General features: G+C 40.7%; 3 protein-coding genes across 4 annotated transcripts; 1 reads left to right on the top strand and 2 right to left on the bottom strand.

Annotated features, from left to right (window-relative positions):
- Positions 1 to 790: 790 nt before the first annotated feature.
- LOC119660438 (malate dehydrogenase, mitochondrial) lies at positions 791 to 11,628 on the bottom strand. The gene is made up of 3 exons (XM_038068988.1): positions 11,418 to 11,628; positions 10,994 to 11,201; positions 791 to 1,684 (listed from the first exon to the last, which is right to left on the bottom strand). The coding sequence occupies exons 1-3, from the start codon at positions 11,481 to 11,483 to the stop codon at positions 948 to 950; spliced, it is 1,011 nt and encodes a 336-aa protein (XP_037924916.1). The 5' UTR covers positions 11,484 to 11,628; the 3' UTR covers positions 791 to 947.
- A 63-nt stretch (positions 11,629 to 11,691) lies between these two features.
- LOC119660435 (SWI/SNF-related matrix-associated actin-dependent regulator of chromatin subfamily B member 1) lies at positions 11,692 to 14,038 on the top strand. Of its 2 annotated transcripts, XM_038068985.1 has the most exons (5): positions 11,692 to 11,863; positions 11,922 to 12,112; positions 12,183 to 12,490; positions 13,014 to 13,542; positions 13,837 to 14,038. In XM_038068985.1, exons 1-5 carry the CDS (start codon positions 11,783 to 11,785, stop codon positions 13,889 to 13,891), a joined length of 1,164 nt encoding a protein of 387 aa, XP_037924913.1. In that variant the 5' UTR covers positions 11,692 to 11,782; the 3' UTR covers positions 13,892 to 14,038. The 2 variants fall into 2 exon arrangements, with proteins under 2 accessions (XP_037924913.1, XP_037924914.1); XM_038068986.1 differs by lacking the exon at positions 13,837 to 14,038 and having other exon boundaries at positions 11,693 to 11,863; positions 13,014 to 13,665.
- Positions 13,737 to 20,113, bottom strand: LOC119660437 (polymerase delta-interacting protein 2). The gene is made up of 5 exons (XM_038068987.1): positions 19,894 to 20,113; positions 19,530 to 19,791; positions 19,135 to 19,476; positions 18,868 to 19,073; positions 13,737 to 13,980 (listed from the first exon to the last, which is right to left on the bottom strand). Exons 1-5 carry the CDS (start codon positions 19,986 to 19,988, stop codon positions 13,848 to 13,850), a joined length of 1,038 nt encoding a protein of 345 aa, XP_037924915.1. The 5' UTR covers positions 19,989 to 20,113; the 3' UTR covers positions 13,737 to 13,847.
- Positions 20,114 to 20,170: the final 57 nt, after the last annotated feature.

A 20,170-nucleotide genomic window follows, 5' to 3' on the forward strand; every position in this document is an offset into this window, starting at 1 on the left:
GTATCATTGCGGTCTTGAATGAAGTGCCCTAACACACTTCAAGGCCCTGATTTAATATGAATTGTTGCGCCAACGATTATTATTATCATTTTATCATTGCTTTGCGTTGGGGTGTAGTCCGCACAAGATTTGCACTAAAATTTTTCGAAATATTATTTCACTCCTGCTTAATAGCCTCCTTAAACTTCTCTACATTTTTAAATTGTAATTTCTCTAATTTTCGTGTCAATTCTTCTCAAACGTATTCAATAACTTTCGGATCTGGTGAGTGCAAATGTGTTTCAGAAATTTCGGGTAGTTATAGATAAATTTATGTAATATATTCAGCTAATCAGTACTTTGCATCACATTTTGCTTTCCGATGTGTAATTATTGGAATCTATCCATTTTACTGTCGACAAAATAAATATTCCATACTCCTGCGCTGGAAAAACGTCCTTATACCATCCCTGACCCCCCATCATGCTTGATAGTGGCCTGAATATAGTATTGTGCGGATTACACTCTATTTAAAGTTTCCGGCCCATGTATGTTTTGATCATGAGAGCCACCACATTAAATTGTGTAGATAATGCCTGTATTATCTTAGAAAAGATTAAAAAGGGTTTGAATTATAATAGTTTTCGGTATTTGCCGGTTTCCAGAGGTCATTATCCTTGTGTGTTCCTTACGGAGCTAAAGTCATGAAAATTTTGTTAAACACTGTCATGTATTTATTTTATTCTATAATGTTTTTAGCTAAGCCATCATTGCAACTTATCGCCATTCTGGGTCAAAAAAGACAACATAGTCAACTTAAAATAATTTATTGAAATAAGCATTTTGATTGTAATAACAATTTATCCACACAATACTTATCGCACAGAGTCTGAACCAAGAAAACCTTGTAAAAGAAATTTCGGAATTTGATCTCCTCAAATGAGTATTGTTCCTCTGCATTTAGTTTTTTACTTTTTGGCAAATTCAATACCTTTGTTGATATTTTTCTTCAGTTCGGGCAAGGCAGTATCCAACAATTTCTTCTCGAAGTCGTTCAATTTTGGTAAACCAAGGTTCTCCTCAATGCCGTTCTTGCCTAAAAGCAATGGAGTCGAAAAATAAGCAGCCTCTGTCACTTTCGATTCAACATATGCACATTCGACGACATTCTTCTCGCCATTCAAAGCTTTCAATGCTGAAATAGCAAAACGTGCACCTGCATATCCCATGGACAGTGTTGCGGATCCGGCTCCAGCCTTAGCCTTCACAACTTCTGTGCCAGCTTCTTGGATACGCACTGTGATTTTCTCGAGATCGGGCTGCGAAAACGACACTTTTGGTTTGCATTGTGATATCACCGGAATAATTGTAACACCAGAATGTCCACCGATAACCGGAATATCAACGGTATTCACATCAACTTTACATGAATCAGAAATGAATTTACGAGCACGGACAATATCCAAAGTTGAAACACCGAAAAGACGACGGGGATCGTACTTTCCTTTGGATTTTAGGACTTCTGCGGCAATTGGTACACACGAGTTTACAGGATTTGTAATAATCGCAATTAAAGCCTTTGGACAATTGTCCGCAATGGCAGAAGCCAAATCGCGAACGATGCCAGCATTGGTGTTGAATAAGTCATCTCGGGTCATTCCAGGTTTACGTGGCACGCCCGCTGGGATAACAACTAAATCGGCGCCTGAAAGCAAAGAAAAGTAAGTTTTAAACTAGTTTTTAGAATGTGAACAAAATAAAATATAATCGATTTTTCGTGAAACGGGATATATTATTTGTTTGTATATAAGTATTCCGGGCACAAGTTGTGCCCTTCCTCAGTACCGGATCAACTAGTTTTTAGGTTTTTTATTTTTATTTGTAGTAGACATAAATTTAGTTAATAATCCTATTAAAAGTCTAAATTGCGATTTACCCGAGTGAAGTAATTTCACCTTTTCATGAAATGTTATTTATTCGTCAAAAAGTCTGCCCACGTCCATCTCCAAGCAGCCTCCTGATAAGCGCGCAAATCTTCTTTTACTTGATAAGGACTAGATAATTAGCCATAAAAACGGCCTACTATTCATTTCTTATGCATATGAAGCCTGATAGTCTCAATTTTTAGAAGCGATTTCATTTTCAATTGCAAATTTTCAGGAATGTACGTAAAAAATTTGAGAGAAAAAACGGGGTGATCAATTATAATCTCACCCAATTTCTCACAGGGCATGGAAGTTACCGTCACTACCTGTACATATTTAGAGTGGACACTTCATCCGATTGTCCTTGTCAGTCAAAAATTAAAATGGGTCTATTAGAATAGTAGTAACATTGATAATTGGTACTTTGATTTGTATCCAACAAGACATATTAGGTCAAATTTATCTTTTATAGCGTGTTGAAAAATTGACTAATCAAGTTGGTAGTCGGGGGTGGTTTTAGTGAGTAAAAAATCCTATACAAAGACGTGTCCAGGCCAGTGTACTGATTATATCTGCACGTATATAAATTGATCGTACACATATTTCCTATTTAGTTCGTGAACAAAAGCAGACATATGTACATATAAAGTACGTGTATTTAATACCGCTAGTTTAATATACAAATATATCTACCGGAATTAGACACTATCTCAAAGCTACACTAATTTATACATATATCTGTCTCGAGTAATTGATAAATAAATTATTAAAAAACGAAGTGTTTCACTGCGATCCCCCATTCATACGAGCCCACTTTGTTGTGGTATTGGCGAATTGATATGATGACGTCATACACGAATGCTCGAAATTTATATAAAATATAGGTTTCACTTTCTACAACTTTGTTAATAATAGTTGGATTTCATTCAAGTTCCAGAGTTATGCCTTATGTTAACCCTTATACCCTTATATACTTCTAGCATGAACTTAATTGGGATTTCCGGCTAAATTTCTAAAATATGTTAATATACTATTATTAACTTTATTTGTGCGAGTATGGGAACGGGCTGTATTTTGAGGCCCAGATCTAAAGACACCACTGTGATTTTTTTCAGATTTTTCAATTGGATAGATTTTGTGACCTGCTACACTTTTTAAGTGACATTTTGAAACTTTCACCCGATATCAAATATTGGACCAGTTTCGAAAAGTACTAATTGAGCCTTTTCACTTGACACCCTACATGGCCATATTCTGTGAAAAATATTTTGCACCCTCTTTTCGCATGTATGCCCCCTCCCCCCTAAACTCAGCACAGAATGGCGCCACTTGCTATGTGTGGAGATTCACGGACTACATGTTCTCGCCATTTCGTGACAATCTGTTTGGCCGTTTCCGAATAAACCGGATGTGGGGGACAGATGGACAGACAGACATCAAATCGATTCCAATAAGGTTTTGTTTCACGCAAACCCTTAAAAAGGCACTAACGGAACGGAAGGAAGTAACGGTAGCATAAATAATCAGATCCGTTTCACAAAGTGCAAAAGACAGTTCCCATATTTATTATTATTTATTTACTTCTTTCAAAGTGGTTTATATTGGAATTACAATTTCAATATGAATATTTCTTCACTTATTTATATGAATTAGATTTATTCTCGAGTTATCACAATCTCGGCAGATGCCGGATTTTACCTAATACTAGCACTAAGTGCCAAGCATTTAGGCTCGGACGATCCTACCTACTTAAAAACTAAAGGGGCACTGGTGGTGGTGGCCGGTGGTAGGTCAGTGGGAGAATCCGTCAAGTACCCCCCGCAACATCGAGCACGTATGCAGAATGGTGTACTTCTGCATGGTTTGAACCAGACTGTGCGAAAGTCCCAGGACATCAAGGGAAGCCGTCAGGGATTTAGGTACAATACCTGTAGCTGACAATATTATGGGAACTACAACCACCCGCTCGAGACGCCAAATTTCTTTGATTTCCCGAGCCAATGGCTCATAGTTCACCTTCTCCACGTATTTCCGTTCAATGTTGCTATTATGGGGGATAGCAACATCAATAATATACGCGGAGCGACCCGTCTTGTCAACTAACAGTACGTCAGGCTTGTTGTGTGCTGTATGGCGATCAGTCAGAACTTGCCGGTCCCAATACATGCTGTAAGCAGAACTATCAAGTACTGCTTGCGGCTCATATCGGTAAACCGGACATGTTCCCGTGATCAGCCCATGCTTATATGCAAGGTTTTGATGGATAACCTTACATACAGCATTATGCCTGGTGATGTATTGCACCGGTGCCATAACAGTACAGCCAGAAATGAGATGGTCGTACGTCTCTAACGCCGAACCACACATTCTGCACTGGTCGTTCTCCACCCGTTCTTTCATGATGAGCTTTTTATAAGCTCGGGTGGCGACCACGCCATCCTGAATGACACACATAAACCCCTCCGTCTCAGCAAAGAGCTCCCCAGCACACAGCCATCTGTTCGACAGATGCAAATCGACAAATGGCTGCCAAAGACAATTCACGTGTTTACCGTGCATTGCCTTCGACTTCCATTCATCGATCCGCTCTTGGTCCGACTTCACCCCACTCAGAGGATTGAAAGATCGATCCTTCAAGTTAAGTGGAGTCAGTCCACAGTCTGCCTTACAGACAGCCGCATGCAAGGGACTCGCCTGCTCTTTGCTGTAAAAATAAGCGCGCAGTGAGTCGACTTGGCGATGATGTTGTGCCGCCACGTCAACCACGCCCCTACCTCCAATGTCACGAGGCAGGTTCATCCGCTGCACGGCCGACTTTGGGTGATGCATTCGGAATTTGGACATAGTTGTCCGTATCCGCCGCTGGACGTTTTCCAGATCGGTCTTCGTCCACGGCAATATTCCGAATGCATAAGCCAGTGAAGGGATGGCGAATACATTCAACGCGCTTATTTTATTCTTCCCCGAGAGATGCGATTTCAGCACCAGCTTTACACGTCGCAGGAATTCGGACAGCAGAGCTTCTTTCAGATCACCAACTCGGGCATGGGTTCCTTGCAGAATTCCTAGGTACTTGTAGAAGTCTGTCTCGGTCATAGCTTCGATGTGGAGGTCACCAATGCTATGTCCGGCATGTGGCTCGTGATGACCTTTGCGGATGGCTTGGATTCGACATTTGTCTAATCCAAACTCCATCCGAATATCACGGCTGAACATGTCTATTATTCGCAACAGACTTCTAAGATGGTTGTCAGTACCAGCATACAGCTTGATGTCATCTAGGTACATCAAGTGTGTCAGTTCGCACTTAGCACGTAGGCCATATTTTATTGCAAAACCATGCCCTCTAGCATCATTCAGTAGCCATGAAAGGGGGTTCAATGCCATACAAAACCAAAGAGGACTCAATGAATCCCCCTGGAAGATGCCCCTCCGAATACGGATGGGCTCTGAGGTATTAGCACCCTCAGATGTACGGACTGACAAGGTGGTATGCCACCCTTCCATGACTGTCGCCAAAAACTTTATTAGTTTCGGATCAATGCGATACAGATGTAGGATGTCGATTAGCCAGGTATGCGGAACGCTATCAAAAACCTTGGCATAATCGATATAGCAACTGAAGAGGTTTCTTTGGCCTCTAGTTGCTTGTCCTACAACTACCGAGTCGATAATGAGTTGCTCTTTGCAACCCCTTGACCCAACTCGGCAGCCCTTCTGCTCCTCGGACAGAATGTTGTTGGTCTCGAGGTGCGCATTGATCCTTCCACTAATAATGGACGTGATGAATTTGTAGAGGGTTGGTAAGCAAGTGATCGGTCTTGTGTCTGCGGGGTCCTGCACCGTGTCCTTCTTAGGGATAAGGTAGGTAATTCCCGCAGTGAGGAAAGGTGGAAATTCCTCCGGCCGACTCATGACCTCATTTATACTGCGTGCCAACCGACTGTGTACGCTGGTAAATTTCTTATACCAGAAATTCTGCACCCGATCCAGACCTGGGCCCCTCCAGTTCTTCGAGATGTTTATAGTTCGTCGAACTTCCTCTTCGGTAACATCCGCGAAATTCATGCCAGGTGTATTGGCATGGCGGGTGCCTTCGGCGGTGATCCACTCAGCATGCTGGGCAGGTAACCCCCAAAGTCCACCCCAATACTCTTTCGCTTCCGTCACCGAGAACTGTATTGTCTGGGCGCTCTGTTGGGATTCGTTGAGAGATCTGAAAAAGCTCCGCTGGTTCCTCGCGTATGTTGCATTCTGGACACGTCTGGAATAACTTTCGCCATACCGTCGTAACCGACTGCATATGACAGAAAGTTTCTGTTTTAGTGTGTCCAGAATTTCAACTACGGGTGTCTCACAGGGGATGGCATAGTTCCGGTAAACCCTCTGCACTTTATTTCTCACCCGTCGGCTGGCATTGCCAGTGCTGATCTGAATCAGTCTAGCAATGTCCTGCCTGAGTGAGTCCCGCCGACGTTCCAGACGAATTTTCCATGGTGGATCTCTTTTGTCACTCAAACCAATAACGCGAAAGCGAATCTTCTGACCGTGCAATCTGATAGCCGCAACTGCACCACAATACACAAGTGATTGTAGTTGCAGCAGCGACATATAAGCACACAGTCGAGATGCAATCTCATCATTGATTTGAGATAGAATTCCCGGAGTTGCTGGAGATGCATAGAGCCTGGGAATACCTGGTCTATGCAAAGGATCCATATCCGAGAATTCTATACACGCTCTTTGGAATTCGTCCCGAACTTCAGCGGAAACCTCAGCTGGACGGTGGAGAAGAGTGCTTCGGCGAGTACTGAACCTGTTGCCTGCAGTGCGGCGTGGTATTGTTGATGCCGCCGCCTCTGCCCCCATCGACTCTCGGTCACCAGTTTCCCCGATGACTTCAACTCGAACAAGTTCCCTGATGGTGGCCGGGATTGTGTCACTGCGAGTGATGAAGCGGTACTGGTCTGCGACTCGCTGCACAGTCACGTGCGCGAATTGCGGGAAACGCTCGACGAATCTCTGGTGCAACAAGGGGCGGTAAGATGTTATACCCGCCCCCGCCGTTATTTCGTAGTAGGAGCGGATGATGAAGAGGTTCATGTCTTCAGTCCATTTCATCCGCTTCCTACGCGAACCTGCTGAAGTGGTCGCCACAGATTGTGGCGAAACAGCTGCAGCAGGCGGAGCTGTGCTCCTGGTCGTCGTGGCGCCTAGACGTCGAACCGCCCCACGACTAGCGGTTTCGACGCCGTGCTGTCCATTACGAGAGCCCGACCCAGTCACCAAGTCAGACGACTCCCGCCGGTTATCCGTACCGGACCTTAAATTTCTCCTTCTTCTCATTTTTTGGTGGTGCATTTTATCCCTAGCTGCCAGGTGTGTAGATAGCTTCCTTAGTGAGTAATCTGCAAGACTGCAAAGTTCCTGCACTTTCCTCACCTACCCCCTGAGACGCTGCGGTGGCGTACAGCCATTCAGACTGAAGCTATCCATCCCTCCTCCTTTCACAACCGGGCTTGGGACCGGCTTCGGCGGAGTTATTTATTATTTTTATGTTATCATTAATCAAAATAATTTATCCTATTCTAATCAGAATTACGACGATCAAATTCGCATTCTAAGCAAATATCAACCCCAGCACAAATCAAATATCAACCGTTCTAAGAGATTGTTTAATTTGTACATGCGCAGTCTGCTGACTTGTTAACTTCCAACTATCATGCAACAAAAACTCAAGCTCAACTTTATAGAATTGCTGATTTGCGATAATTACAAATGGTTCATTGTCGTCAATTACAATAAATTCTACAATTCTATTAAGTTTATGCAGATTTTCGACGAAATTAATCTCCTATAAGTTGCCATTTTATCAAATTAACAGGAGTAGCATTATTTTTTCGTTATTTATAGCACACAAGTCAACCTTAAGTTCAATTCCTACTTGTTAATTAAATAAAATGCCCTGAAAAAATGTTTTACGTACAGCATTCTTACATACACTTACTGAGGAATTTATATTGTATTTAGTAATTTTTAAAGAATCATTTAAGACTCCCTGGCAAATTTGTGATAAGGAATCGGCCCCATGTAGATAGCACTGTGTCAAACTGATGGCTGGTGAATATTATTATTTTAATATTGTTTTCATGTCGATGACACGCATAAAATCTATTTTTAGTAAATCAATGAGCCGGTGCGGAGAAATATTTTCTTTTTTGTTGTTTATTCCATGAAATGATATATGGATGACAGAGTTGTTTGTGTGTTGGTTTTTGTAGTTAGAGATTTTATTTATTGAGTTTGTTAGTATTGTTTTGGCGATATAATCAAACATTTCTTCAAGGGAAACGGAGAAGTAAATGGTAGTCTTGCAAATATTTCTAAAGATGCATAAATAAAATAGGGAAATAAATGTTTCCATATTTACGTCATTTTTTCAAAAATGTTCGTAGAGATCGACAATTTAAACAGTTGACTATGTTCAATGACACTGCTACGTTTTCAACCTCGGTATGCCAATCAACCAATCTCCGAAAAAACGAAGATAGCTCCAGAACATTGCCTCTACGATATTGTTCTAACAAGCAAATGTACTCGAAGCAGTACCAAAAGATAAAAATTGTAAAAGAGTCGGGTTCTACCAAGTGTTGCACGGCCATGGTGGCCAGTCAATTGAATTTCCGCAGCACTGGCTTCAAAAAGGTAATTAAAACTGAGTTTAAATGCTAGCGTCTACATCAATCATCATTCCGCATGTATAAACTTGCTTCCTAAACTGAATATACAAACAACTAATCCAGAACTCAAACCCAAGCCGTACTTGAATAAGTGAATCAAATTGTATCCATTTTCCGAAGATCTCTACAGTGCCCCGGGCGAATACAAGGAATGAAACTTTCAGCGGTATTTGGTTTTGAAATTGTCTAGAAACGATATTAAGCAGAAACAAGCACAGATATTAACATAACGAGGAGCACTCTATATCCGCCAAATTTTCAGAATTTATTGCGCGTACAGTAGATTCTCAGAGGATTCGACTTATTTTCAATTTATCTGAGAAAACCGGGTTTTGTTGTTATTGATTTCTATATCAAAATTTCGGGTGATTACAATATTTTGATCATAGTTCCGTTAGTATTTATCCCACTGACTTCTATCATACCTCATTTAAAAGGCATAATTTCCACCAAAAGTTACTGATTTTGCGTTATTAACTTTGAAAGTATTATTTTTTAGACATTACGAATTTACGTTTGACGAGCGATAACTCTGCCCAAATTGTACCTATAAAAAAATAAAAAGATCCATTCTTTTTGTTATCTAATGTGTAAAATTGATAGACCAGTAGCTTAATCCAAACTACAATTTTAACTACAAACTACAAATAAAATTGTAGTTTGGATTAAGCTACTGGTCTATCAATTTTAGACTTAACTACAAACAGAAGGCGATATCTAACACTTTATCTAATGTGTGCTTAATATCATTTCTACATAAAATGTATGGTTTTCGAGTTATTTGCGAAAACCGTTGAAAAACATGCATTTTTTCGATGAAAAAACTACATGTTTGAACATGAATAACTCGAAAATTACTACATGTAGGAAAAAATTTCACAAAATATTTTTTGCTTAGAATCGACCATTTAATCGATTTCTGTGGTTATGTCCAAAAAAAAAACATCCCACACTCCTCGGGAGGGAGGCGTACATCATCATCATCAACGGCGCAACAACCGTTATCCAGTCTAGGCCTGCCTTAGTAAGGAACTCCAGACATTCCAGTTTTGCGCCGAGGTCCACCAATTCGATATCCCTAAAAGCTGTCTGGCGTCCTGACCTACGCCATCGCTCCATCTTAGGCAGGGTCTGCCTCGTCTTCTTTTTCTACCATAGATATTGCCCTTATAGACTTCTCGGGCTGGATCATCCTCATCCATACGAATTAAGTGACCCGCCCACCGTAACCTATTGAGCCGGATTTTATCCACAACCGGACGGTCATGGTATCGCTCATAGATTTCGTCGTTATGCAAACTACGGAATCGTCCATCCTCATGTAGGGGGCCAAAAATTCTTCGGAGGATTCTTCTCTCGAACGCGGCCAAGAGTTCGCAATTCTTCTTGCTAGAACCCAAGTCTACGAGGAATACATGAGGACTGACAAGATCATTGTCTTGTATAGTAAGAGCTTTGACCCTATGGTGAGACGTTTCGAACGGAACAGTTTTTGTAACCTGAACAGGGTCTGTTGGCTGACAACAACCGTGCGCGGAATTCATCATCGAGGCGCACATCGGCGCTATATTACTTTTGTTTCTTACGCCACCTTCTACCCCTACTCCAAATTTCATGTCAATTGGTCTTAACTGAAAGAATTCGTAGGTTGAAAACTTTAATGACTGGATGTTTTGTCCCATTTAATGCGTAATATCCTTAAATGTTCCGTAATTAAGCCCATAATTTTTATATGTCATTGGAAACCAATAATACATATTTAAATTCAGATAAAAATCAATTTTGAATTTCTTTAAAATTTAGACAGTTATATCTCCAAAGGAATGATGACCTTTGCAACTGAAAAAATATTCAATGATAAGAAATTTTATGTAGTTACCGAAAATGATATCAAATCGGGGATTAACTGATTGAGGGAATGGAAAATTGTGATTTTTTTGCGAAGATCAAGCTTTTTAACCCTATTCACGAAAAACGCTATAACTCTGTAACGATAAAAGAGTGCCCACTCAATGGAACAATTTTTCTCAAACAAGTGCTACTATCCACCATCATAAACGGAACACCCTGTATTGATTTGATTGTTGGCGGATCAAAATCATTAGGTACCACATCAAACTTGCCGAGCGGATCAAAACACTGTTTTCCAATTTATCGAGAACATTGAGAGACCGGAAAGAAATTTTAGATTATCGATAGATTAAAATTAATTAGCGGTAGCCGACAGTAGTTGGTAGAAGTGATCTTGAAATATATTTTAATTTCGGTTTTGACATCTTACTTTTTTTACCAGACTCTTGGTTCATCGTAATGGGATAAGATTAGATTCATTGTTGGTGGGAAACATACCTTTCAAACAAGCAGCAACTTGCTCTGCTCCAACGTATCCCTTTACACCGCTGGCTGTGTCGATGTGGGAAAGATCGGCTGCAACACCGGGAGTGTGGACGATATCGTAAAGGGCCAAGTCAGTAACAAGAGGATTCACCTTCAAGAGTAAGGACAGGGGCTGCCCGATACCACCAGATGCTCCACATACTGCAACTTTGAAATTGTTCTAGAAATATAAAAAAGACCCAATTTAATTTCTAAAAAAATCCATGAAAAACAAATATAAAAACTTTCCGCCCTCATCTAAATCGAAAATAACTTGTTCTCCCGATTAAAATACAATGCATAGATAAACCTTGCAGTGACCGTGACTTCTCCCGGTAGCCGATCCCCAGATAAAAATTGTTACGTAAATCTTTTTTGCCGTGTGGCGGAAACTTACCGTAGATGATGTCGAGAAGTTACGTGCAACCTGAACGGCTACTTGTCGCGAGATTTGGCTGAACATTGCGCTAGATCAACTTTATTCAAGTGGATCTAAAATGAATTTCAACTAAATGCAGAATCACGAAACGTCCAACAAAAGTCCTCCGCCAACGAACCAATGACACCCAATCACCCAAAGATATGAGAATCCACTGGTTCCCAACACTTGACGTTTTATTCCAAGAACACTGAAGTTGACTACAAACGTTCTTCTTACGCGATACTAGTCAGTAGTTAGTTGGCAGCAGTGGAATTTGACAGGCGTCCAGCATCAAGCGTTTTCGTGGTGTTTTGTTAGATTGCCGGGAAAGGAGCCGAAAAATGTCGATACAAACGTACGGTGATAAGCCAGTGAGTTTTCAGTTGGAGGAAAATGGAGAGTATTATTATGTGGGGTCCGAGGTATGATGCTTTGACTGAATATCAACATGTATTTGTGAAAAATTATGTACGTTTATAGGTTGGAAACTATCTACGCCTGTTTCGCGGTACCCTTTACAAAAAGTTCCCTGGAATGACGCGAATTGTTCTCTCAAATGAGGAAAGAAAGCGTCTAGTGGAATCTGGATTGAGCAACCATATATTAGCCAGTTCGGTTTCTCTACTGAAAGCCAGTGAAGTAGACGATATAATAGAAGGGAATGACGAAAAGTAAGTTCCTGTTTGTAGGACATTTTAAAGTGTACTTATTCAAGTAATTTTTATTTGTCTACCGCCATAGGTACCGCGCAATATCGGTTAATACATCTGAGCCCCCTTTACCACGCGAGAGTAAATCCAAGAAGCCAGCACCATGGGTTCCAACCATGCCAAACTCAAGTCATTTGGATGCTGTCCCCCAGGCGACTCCAATCAATCGGAATCGAGTGCATAATAAGAAAGTTCGAACTTTCCCGATGTGCTTCGATGACACTGATCCTACAGCGAATTTGGATAATGCGGCGCAACCAGAAGTGCTGGTGCCTATTCGTCTGGACATGGAGCTCGAAGGGCAGAAACTGCGTGACACATTCACATGGAACAAAAATGGTAACTACATATGTGTGCAAATGGGGCCATATTTGATTACATTAAGGGGTTTGAAATTTCCGAGTTTTCAAATCCTTCAAATATCAAGACTCTTCCTTTCCGAGCTTTTATTTGTAAGGAATAAAGTATGAACTTCAGTTCTCTGAAATTCATCTCCGTTTATTTTCGGCTTTTTCTACTTCACCATCCAATGCTATAATATACTGCATTTTAGCTCTCTTTCTCATTCTTATTTGTGAAATTTCCAACAACCTATAATCGCAGTCCAAATTCAGGAACCATTGAGGAAAAATGAACTTCCACTAATATTGCCCCTTCATAGTTTTTTTATTCGTCGGTTGCATGTTAGTTAAGTGAAGTAGATTGTTTTCTTTCTAATAACATAATGGAACCTTAAAAATCTGCTTTCGTAACAGTTTTAGGAAACGTGAGAAACGACGACGGATAAAATAGCCTTACTCTAAAAATAACATCATTGGAAACATTTCCGTTCTTTAATATTTATTCATTGCAAAATTTGCAGAGAGCATGATCAGCCCCGAACAATTCGCCGAAGTACTGTGCGATGATCTCGACTTGAATCCAATACCATTCGTACCTGCCATTGCTCAGGCCATCCGCCATCAAATCGAAGCATTCCCGAATGAGCCGCCAATTCTCGAAGTTAGTTCCGACCAAAGGGTTGTAATCAAGTTAAATATCCATGTCGGCAACACATCACTAGTAGACCAAGTCGAATGGGATATGGCTGAGAAGTCTAATAATCCAGAAGAATTCGCTATGAAGCTTTGCGCAGAGTTGGGTTTGGGCGGAGAATTTGTAACGGCGATTTCCTATTCAATTCGTGGACAACTCTCATGGCATCATCGGACGTATGCATTTAGCGAAACTCCTTTGTCAACTGTAGAGGTTCCATTCCGTGCCCCAGGTGACGCCGACGCTTGGGCGCCGTTCTTGGAGACATTGACTGACGCAGAAATGGAGAAGAAGATTCGTGATCAAGACAGAAATACAAGGCGAATGCGTCGTTTGGCTAATACTACAACTGGATGGTAATGAGCAAATTAAATTATCAACTTAAACATATATTAAAATAGGTGTAATTCGAATCTTACGTTTAAATTGGTATCTATTGAATTTATAAAAGTGCATTCAAATAAATGAGATGTCTGTGATTGTTTGTGTTCACCCTTCTATCAGTGATGTTCCCACATCGCCTCATTAAACTGAATAAAACCACAGAAACTCAACTTATTGAATTTATTTTCGCAAATGTGAACTCAGCACAATAAATTTATCACCTTCTTACTCAGCATGTCCATGTAATATACACAATTTAAAAACAGTTTCAGCACTATCAAACAGCTTCGTCATTCGAAGGTGTTGCTGACGGCGGACTAGATGTTTCATCAGGTTTACTTTCCAGCGAAAATGGGGGTATTCGGCAATCGAAAGTGTGCCCGTCCTCTCGTTCAAGTCGAAATGTCCCCCTGAATGAAATAAGTTGTAAATATTTAGATAGAATAAAGTTCTTACATTTCATTTAAACTACTGGTTCTATAACTCAAATAACAAGTAATACTACTAGAAAAGTGGACTATGTATGAATGATTTGGTTCATAAAAATGTCACAAGCATTCGCATCTTATGAACATAGCGCAATTGTTGTGATTGGTGTGGTTCGCTATGTTGAGGGACGCCAAGTTAAGTATAATGAAGTAGTAACAAGTCCAAGTTGACGTAAGATGAAAGGGTACCACACAGGAGAAAGAGATACTTATTTAAAGAGGTTAACAACGAAAAGGGCGAGGCTCGCCTACGCAGGTCGGTCGCGATTAACGCATACCTAGTTTCCAGTGGCACTTCTGCCGCTTTTATCTTTATCGCACTTCTGCAATATTAAAGGCAGTCACTGCCGATAATCCCGTAAGCTTTCTGCGGTATACACAACGCACGGATGATAAATGGTATTATTGGCTTAGGCTAATCTTATATATACACAAATTTTGCTTATGCTACAATGTTTTTCCAGACACAAATTTAGATTAATATTCTGAAATCTATTTTCGTATTAGTCATAAAACAAGTCGGGAAACCGGAAGCTGGACGCTCAAGGTATGAAAGGTTTTGTTTACTTCTTTTATAAAGCTATTTGAGTGCGCATTTGCTCCATTAGTACCTAGCACGTAATATATGCATATATATTGACGTTTGAAATCTTGAATTTGCAAAGAAGTGACAACTTTGACCTATTATAACTTTGTTAGTAACAGTGCGATTTCCACCAACCTTGGTAGCTTTATATTATAGCCTACATTCCTGCAAAATTTTGTGGTTCTAAGATGAAGGGGGGCTCTTCAGTCAATTACTAAAAATTATAGTAATATACTATTATTAACTTGAACAGATATCTATATGAAGGCATTTCGGAGCCTAGGCACCATATAGTGACAGTCTCCAAATTTTTTGGTTGGGTAGTTTCTGAAAATGGGACCGTTAAAGAAACGATCAATTTCGACCAGCCGCACCCCCCATCTTTCCAACAAATGCCAAAACTAACACCAGCTTCGAGACCTTTCATTTGATACCCCACATGATTATATTTGGCGACAAAAAATTACCGCATAGCATTCACGAAGCAAACCAGCTCTCCCACCCTGCAACTAGAGTTACTCTCTAAGGCCCTCAAAGAATGGTTTACCTAGTGTCCGTAGGCTGACTCTAAATAGAGCTGGGTGATTGCATAGGAAACGACTGAGGGTTCCCCCTCTTCTTTGGCAATGCGAATTGTAGGGTGTGTGGAGTCTGGCGACATGGTCCCCTACGGGCCAATGCCCCGTATTTGTACGCATCTGCCACAAGGGCTCTCGTGATCAGGTTTTGTTATAAGCAGACCAAATCCTCCTTGACTTGTTGGCACAGATGGTGATCCTGGCGCGGCTGCTAAGTAGTGCGAGGAAATTCCACCGCCGAAGGACTACCAAGTGCAAAGACCTTTCTGGACTGCATCACGATACGCATAATGAAATGTCACGTGGTGCTAGGAAGGCTTAGAAATTTAGAGGAGAATTATGGCTACTCCTAAATCATATTTGACGAAGCAATTAACGATAATAAAATAAACAAATTCAAAAATGTTTGTGGAATTTTCAGGAAGGAAAATAATAGGCAGCTAATTGGAAAATCAAACTATTATTGAAATCCCAAAGAACAGCCCTTCTTATGTTCAAAATTCAAATCAAGTTAAGAAATTCATATACTTAGAGTAATTAGGCGAAACTCTGAAAATAAGTAGCCCTCATGATACTCGTCATGCAGACAACAATTTATTGAATTAAATAAATAAACATAAACGATCAAATCAAAGGAAAATTCTCTATAACTTACGGAAAAAATAAATTAAATTTGGGATGCACAGCGTCAGCATCTTAGCACGCCAGGAAACTGAATGGCTCGGCAGGAAAATACTGCCACTTACTTAAAGATAAACATATTTCAATTTCCTTATAGTTCAATGAGTTTTTTATTATTCACCGAATACCAGCCTTCTTCAACGAAATAAACTCAGAAATGCCGTCATCTTAAATATGTATATACTAGATATTTTAGGCTAATTATATTAATTATTAAACCAGATATCAGACGACTCAGCTGTGAATGAGTAACTGAGTCAAATCAGGATAATAAACTCGGGTAAGCGCAATGCTGACCACATTGAATCCTACAGGGTACTGGAATTCTGTAGTGTACCGTTACGGTCTTGAATGAAGTGCTCTAACACACTTCAAGGCCCTGATTCAATATGAATTGTTGCGCCAACGATTATTATTATTATAAAACCAAGTTTTAGAAATTGATTGAAAAAACCCCTTAACTTCGCCCTAACAATACAAAAACCGGCATAGAGGACAGTATCGTGCATATTCACGGTAAGGTTCTGCAAAATCCAGCTAATAGTGTCAAAGTTATAGCAGTTCAAACTTATCACCCATGCAAATAAGATTGACATTCGAGTGAAATATTAAAATCCCTTTTTTGTATCTGTTGTAAGTTGTCTTCTTCACATTTGTGCTTCCTGTGTGAAGGGTATGAATTTGCCTGCTATCAACATAGTGCTTTAAAGATCAAGTTATTTGCGTAAACGGCTTTTTAAAAAGCAGAGTTCAATTGAATTTTTTCATTCCTCACGTAGGAAAACACAAAACCTTTTACACCTGAAGCGTCCAGCTTCCGGTTACCCGACTTGTTTTGTATTACATGGATTCCCCAGGAACACAAAAGGTGCTAGTTTTTCACGTCACCCTACGAGCGAAAGTTCGCATTTTCTTGTTTCACCAAAAATCACGATGAGTAATGTCACGTCATCTCTCCAAGCTGCGTCCCAACTTGCGCTCGACCTTGATGTATTGTCTGGTATTTATATAGCAGTTCAGTAGTTATATGTGTGCGAATCCATGTAACCAAGCAACTGGGTAGAAACAACCAATAGGAAATTGATAAAGTGACATGATATTATGAGGACCGCCGCCTTCTACGATTAATTTTGGCACCAAGCTGAAAAATTTCTATAAAATTGCATTTCACCAAATATTGTCATGGGGTATCAAATGAAAGGTCTAGATTAGTATTCTCCGATGTTGCTCTTAGTTTTGACAGTTGTTGGAAAGGTTGAGGGTGCTGGGGGTCGAACGTGATCATTTCATTACGGGCCAATTCACAGAAACGAAAAGAGTAGGCTGCCACTATATGGTGCCTAGGCCCCGAAATACTCTACATACCGATATCTGTTCAAATGAAGTTACTAATAGTATATTACTACAAGTTTTAGTAATTGGCTGCAAATCTCCTTAAGTTCATCTTAGAACCATGAAATTTTGTATCGATGTAGGCTATAACATAGCGCCAAGTTTGGTGGAAATCGCATTATTACTAACAAAGTTCTCGTAGATCAAAATTGTCGCTTATGCCCAAATACAAGGCCTTGGATGTCAACATCGCGCCAAAGTGGATAGTATATGGCATATTACGTGCTAGTTACTGATGGGACAAAAGCACACTCAAATAATAATAATTGTTGATCATCTTAAAAGTCTGTTGCGAATAGTAGACATGTGCAGCCGTGATATTCGGATGGAGTTTGAATTAGAACAAGTTTCGAATCCAAACCATCCGCAAAGGTCATCACGCGCCGCATGCCGGACATAGCATGTGACCTCAACATCCAAGCTATGACCGAGACAGACTTCTACAAGTACCTAGGAATTCTGCAAGGAACCAATGCTCGAGTTGGTGATCTGAACGATGCTCCGCTGGTGGTGAAATCGCCATCACTCAGGGAAAAATAAAATAAGCGTATTGAATGTATTCGCTATCCCTTCACTGGCTTATACATTCGGAATATTTCCGTGAACGAAGACCGATCTGGAAAACGTCCAGCGACGGATACGGGCAACTATGTCCAAATTCTGAATGCATCTTCCAAATTACGCCATGGAGCAGATGAACGTGCCTCGTGACATCGGAAGTAGGGGCGTTGTTGACGCGGCGGCACAAGATCATCGCCAAGTAGACTCGCTGCGCGCTTATTTTTACAGCAAAGAGCAGGCGAGTCCCTTGTATATGGCTGTCTGTAAGGCAAGGACTGACTCCACTTAACTTGAAGGATTCATTCTGCATACGTGCTCGATGTTGCGGGGAGTTCTCAACGGATTCTCTCATTGACCCACCACCGGCCATCACCACCAGCGCCCCTTTAGTTTTTAAGTAGGTAGGATCGTCCGGGCCTAAATTCTTGGCACTTAGTGCTAATATTAAGTAAAATCCGGGATTTGCCGAGATTGTGACAACTCGGAAATAATCATTGGCGCAACAATCCAATTGGATCCATGCCTTGAAGTGTCTTAGAGCACTTCATTCAAGACCTTTAACACTACAGTACACTGTAGGAGGCAATGTGGTCAGCATTACGCTCTCGTGAGATTATTACCCTGATTTGACTCAGGTACTCATTCACAGCTGAGTCGACTGGTATCCCACTGCCACCAGTGAGATTTTAACCGCGATCTTCCGAACGATAGCCTTGTGCTCTAACCACTCAGCTATCCGGGCACTCAACTGGCTTTATAAAACATACCTGAAGCGTCCCACTTCCGATTTCCCCTATTTGTTTTTCCTCTCGTTAGACAGTATCTCTTCATATAGGAATTTTCAGGGGTACTTTCCGGAAAGGTGGTGGAATAAACCACGTCGGTATATATTGCATTTGACTAGACGCTTTCATTTTCACATGAGTGTTAAGAAACGTTCGTTCAGTACCATTCATCCAATTGCACCTCTAAATTGACATTCTAAAATAGTAATTCAAACTTTCAACTTACCACATATGACCGCTGGGTGCCTGCAAGCTTACATGACTACTATATTGAAAAGCTGGCAGTCTAGGACTCAAAACAGGCTCTTGCCCAACAACTCCCCGACCTCTTACAGTCTCCAAGGTCCCTGATAAAGAGAATATTCTCCAGTGGCGTTCGCGCAGTTGAACGCTTAATTCTCCCAAATTTTCCAATCGAATACAATATCGCCACTAAAATTGTAAAAGAAAAATCAATCAAAGCTAATACTGCTGCTCTTATATCCTTATATACCCAATAAACGGAAGCAGCCGGCGTTTCTCTGCATCCCATATAGAATGGAATCACAGTCACCCGAACTCCTTCTGTCGTTTCTTTATGTACATCAGAGAGTTCCAGCCAGGGGTGGTTCTTTTTCTGCCATGCTTTCAATGTTTCTTGTGGTTCAAATGGAGGATCCTTATTTGGGTTGTATGAAAGAAACTTATCAAAAAGTTCATGGTGTAGTGGTGCACGATCCGACGATGAATATGGCATTATGTCTTCATGTGCTACGTAGTCAAGTCCTGGGATGGCATAAAGACTTCTGTTTGAATCTTGGTTGCCTAAAAATGTTACGGCTTCTGTTTGGGCTCGCTAGAAGCATATACATGTAGCTCTGGGGTAATTACTTAGGGTGGATTACTTACAATATATGGGCAGTCTCTTGAATCGATGAGCACTTGGTAGAAAGTATGCATTTTTCCCTTTACTTCTTTAGAGTCATTCCCATCTTTCTCCAGCTTTTCCGGGTCGACTTTGGTCTGATTGGGAGTATCTCGATCGAATACACGGGCAAGCCATGGAAAAAGTATTACTCCGCGGTAGCCGAACACCCGATGAAGGAACAGTTGCCCGGTATCATACTTCCCCTCAGGCTTTGGCGTTTCAAGTTTTCCTACCTCTGCCAAACTGATGCAGCGCATGAAATTAGATAAAGCAAATACAAAAATTATGTAAGGAATTTCAAATAGCGTAGAATATGCGTATTTGCTGCCATTTCAGCATACCCACCGTGAATATTGGCGACATAGTTTTGGAGTAGTTCTGACAAAAATATCAAAATATATTGAACGGCGTAAGATGGATGCAGTTACTGTGAATCCCATGTCGATAATGTTTCTATACTATGGAAAGCCACTCGCAAATTTTGTTATTTCTAATTTGACGTTTTAGATAATAATATTTGTAGCCATCGTTCTTTTGTCGCGGAATACTCACGAGTGTTGCCATAGTGAATGTAAAGAGGAAATGGAATATGAACACCGCGGCAAAAGTAAATGGGTAGTTT

Source organism: Hermetia illucens, chromosome 6 (genome assembly GCF_905115235.1).
Source record: "Hermetia illucens chromosome 6, iHerIll2.2.curated.20191125, whole genome shotgun sequence".
In the NCBI taxonomy this organism is placed as follows: Eukaryota; Metazoa; Arthropoda; class Insecta; order Diptera; family Stratiomyidae; genus Hermetia; species Hermetia illucens.

Bases quoted from the DNA above. Each gene is read 5' to 3' on its own strand.
- LOC119660435 (XM_038068985.1), top strand. From the start codon at position 11,783: ATGTCGATACAAACGTACGGTGATAAGCCAGTGAGTTTTCAGTTGGAG. The intron at 12,113-12,182 runs GTAAGTTCCTGT...CTACCGCCATAG, and splicing joins ATAGAAGGGAATGACGAAAA to GTACCGCGCAATATCGGTTA. The intron at 12,491-13,013 runs GTAACTACATAT...CAAAATTTGCAG, and splicing joins ATTCACATGGAACAAAAATG to AGAGCATGATCAGCCCCGAA.
- LOC119660437 (XM_038068987.1), bottom strand. From the start codon at position 19,988: ATGGGATTCACAGTAACTGCATCCATCTTACGCCGTTCAATATATTTT. The intron at 19,477-19,529 runs GTAAGTAATCCA...ATATGCTTCTAG, and splicing joins CAAGAGACTGCCCATATATT to CGAGCCCAAACAGAAGCCGT. The intron at 19,074-19,134 runs GTATATAAGGAT...TTACAATTTTAG, and splicing joins CGGCTGCTTCCGTTTATTGG to TGGCGATATTGTATTCGATT.
- LOC119660438 (XM_038068988.1), bottom strand. From the start codon at position 11,483: ATGTTCAGCCAAATCTCGCGACAAGTAGCCGTTCAGGTTGCACGTAAC. The intron at 11,202-11,417 runs GTAAGTTTCCGC...TTATATTTCTAG, and splicing joins ACTTCTCGACATCATCTACG to AACAATTTCAAAGTTGCAGT. The intron at 1,685-10,993 runs GTATGTTTCCCA...CTTTGCTTTCAG, and splicing joins AGTTGCTGCTTGTTTGAAAG to GCGCCGATTTAGTTGTTATC.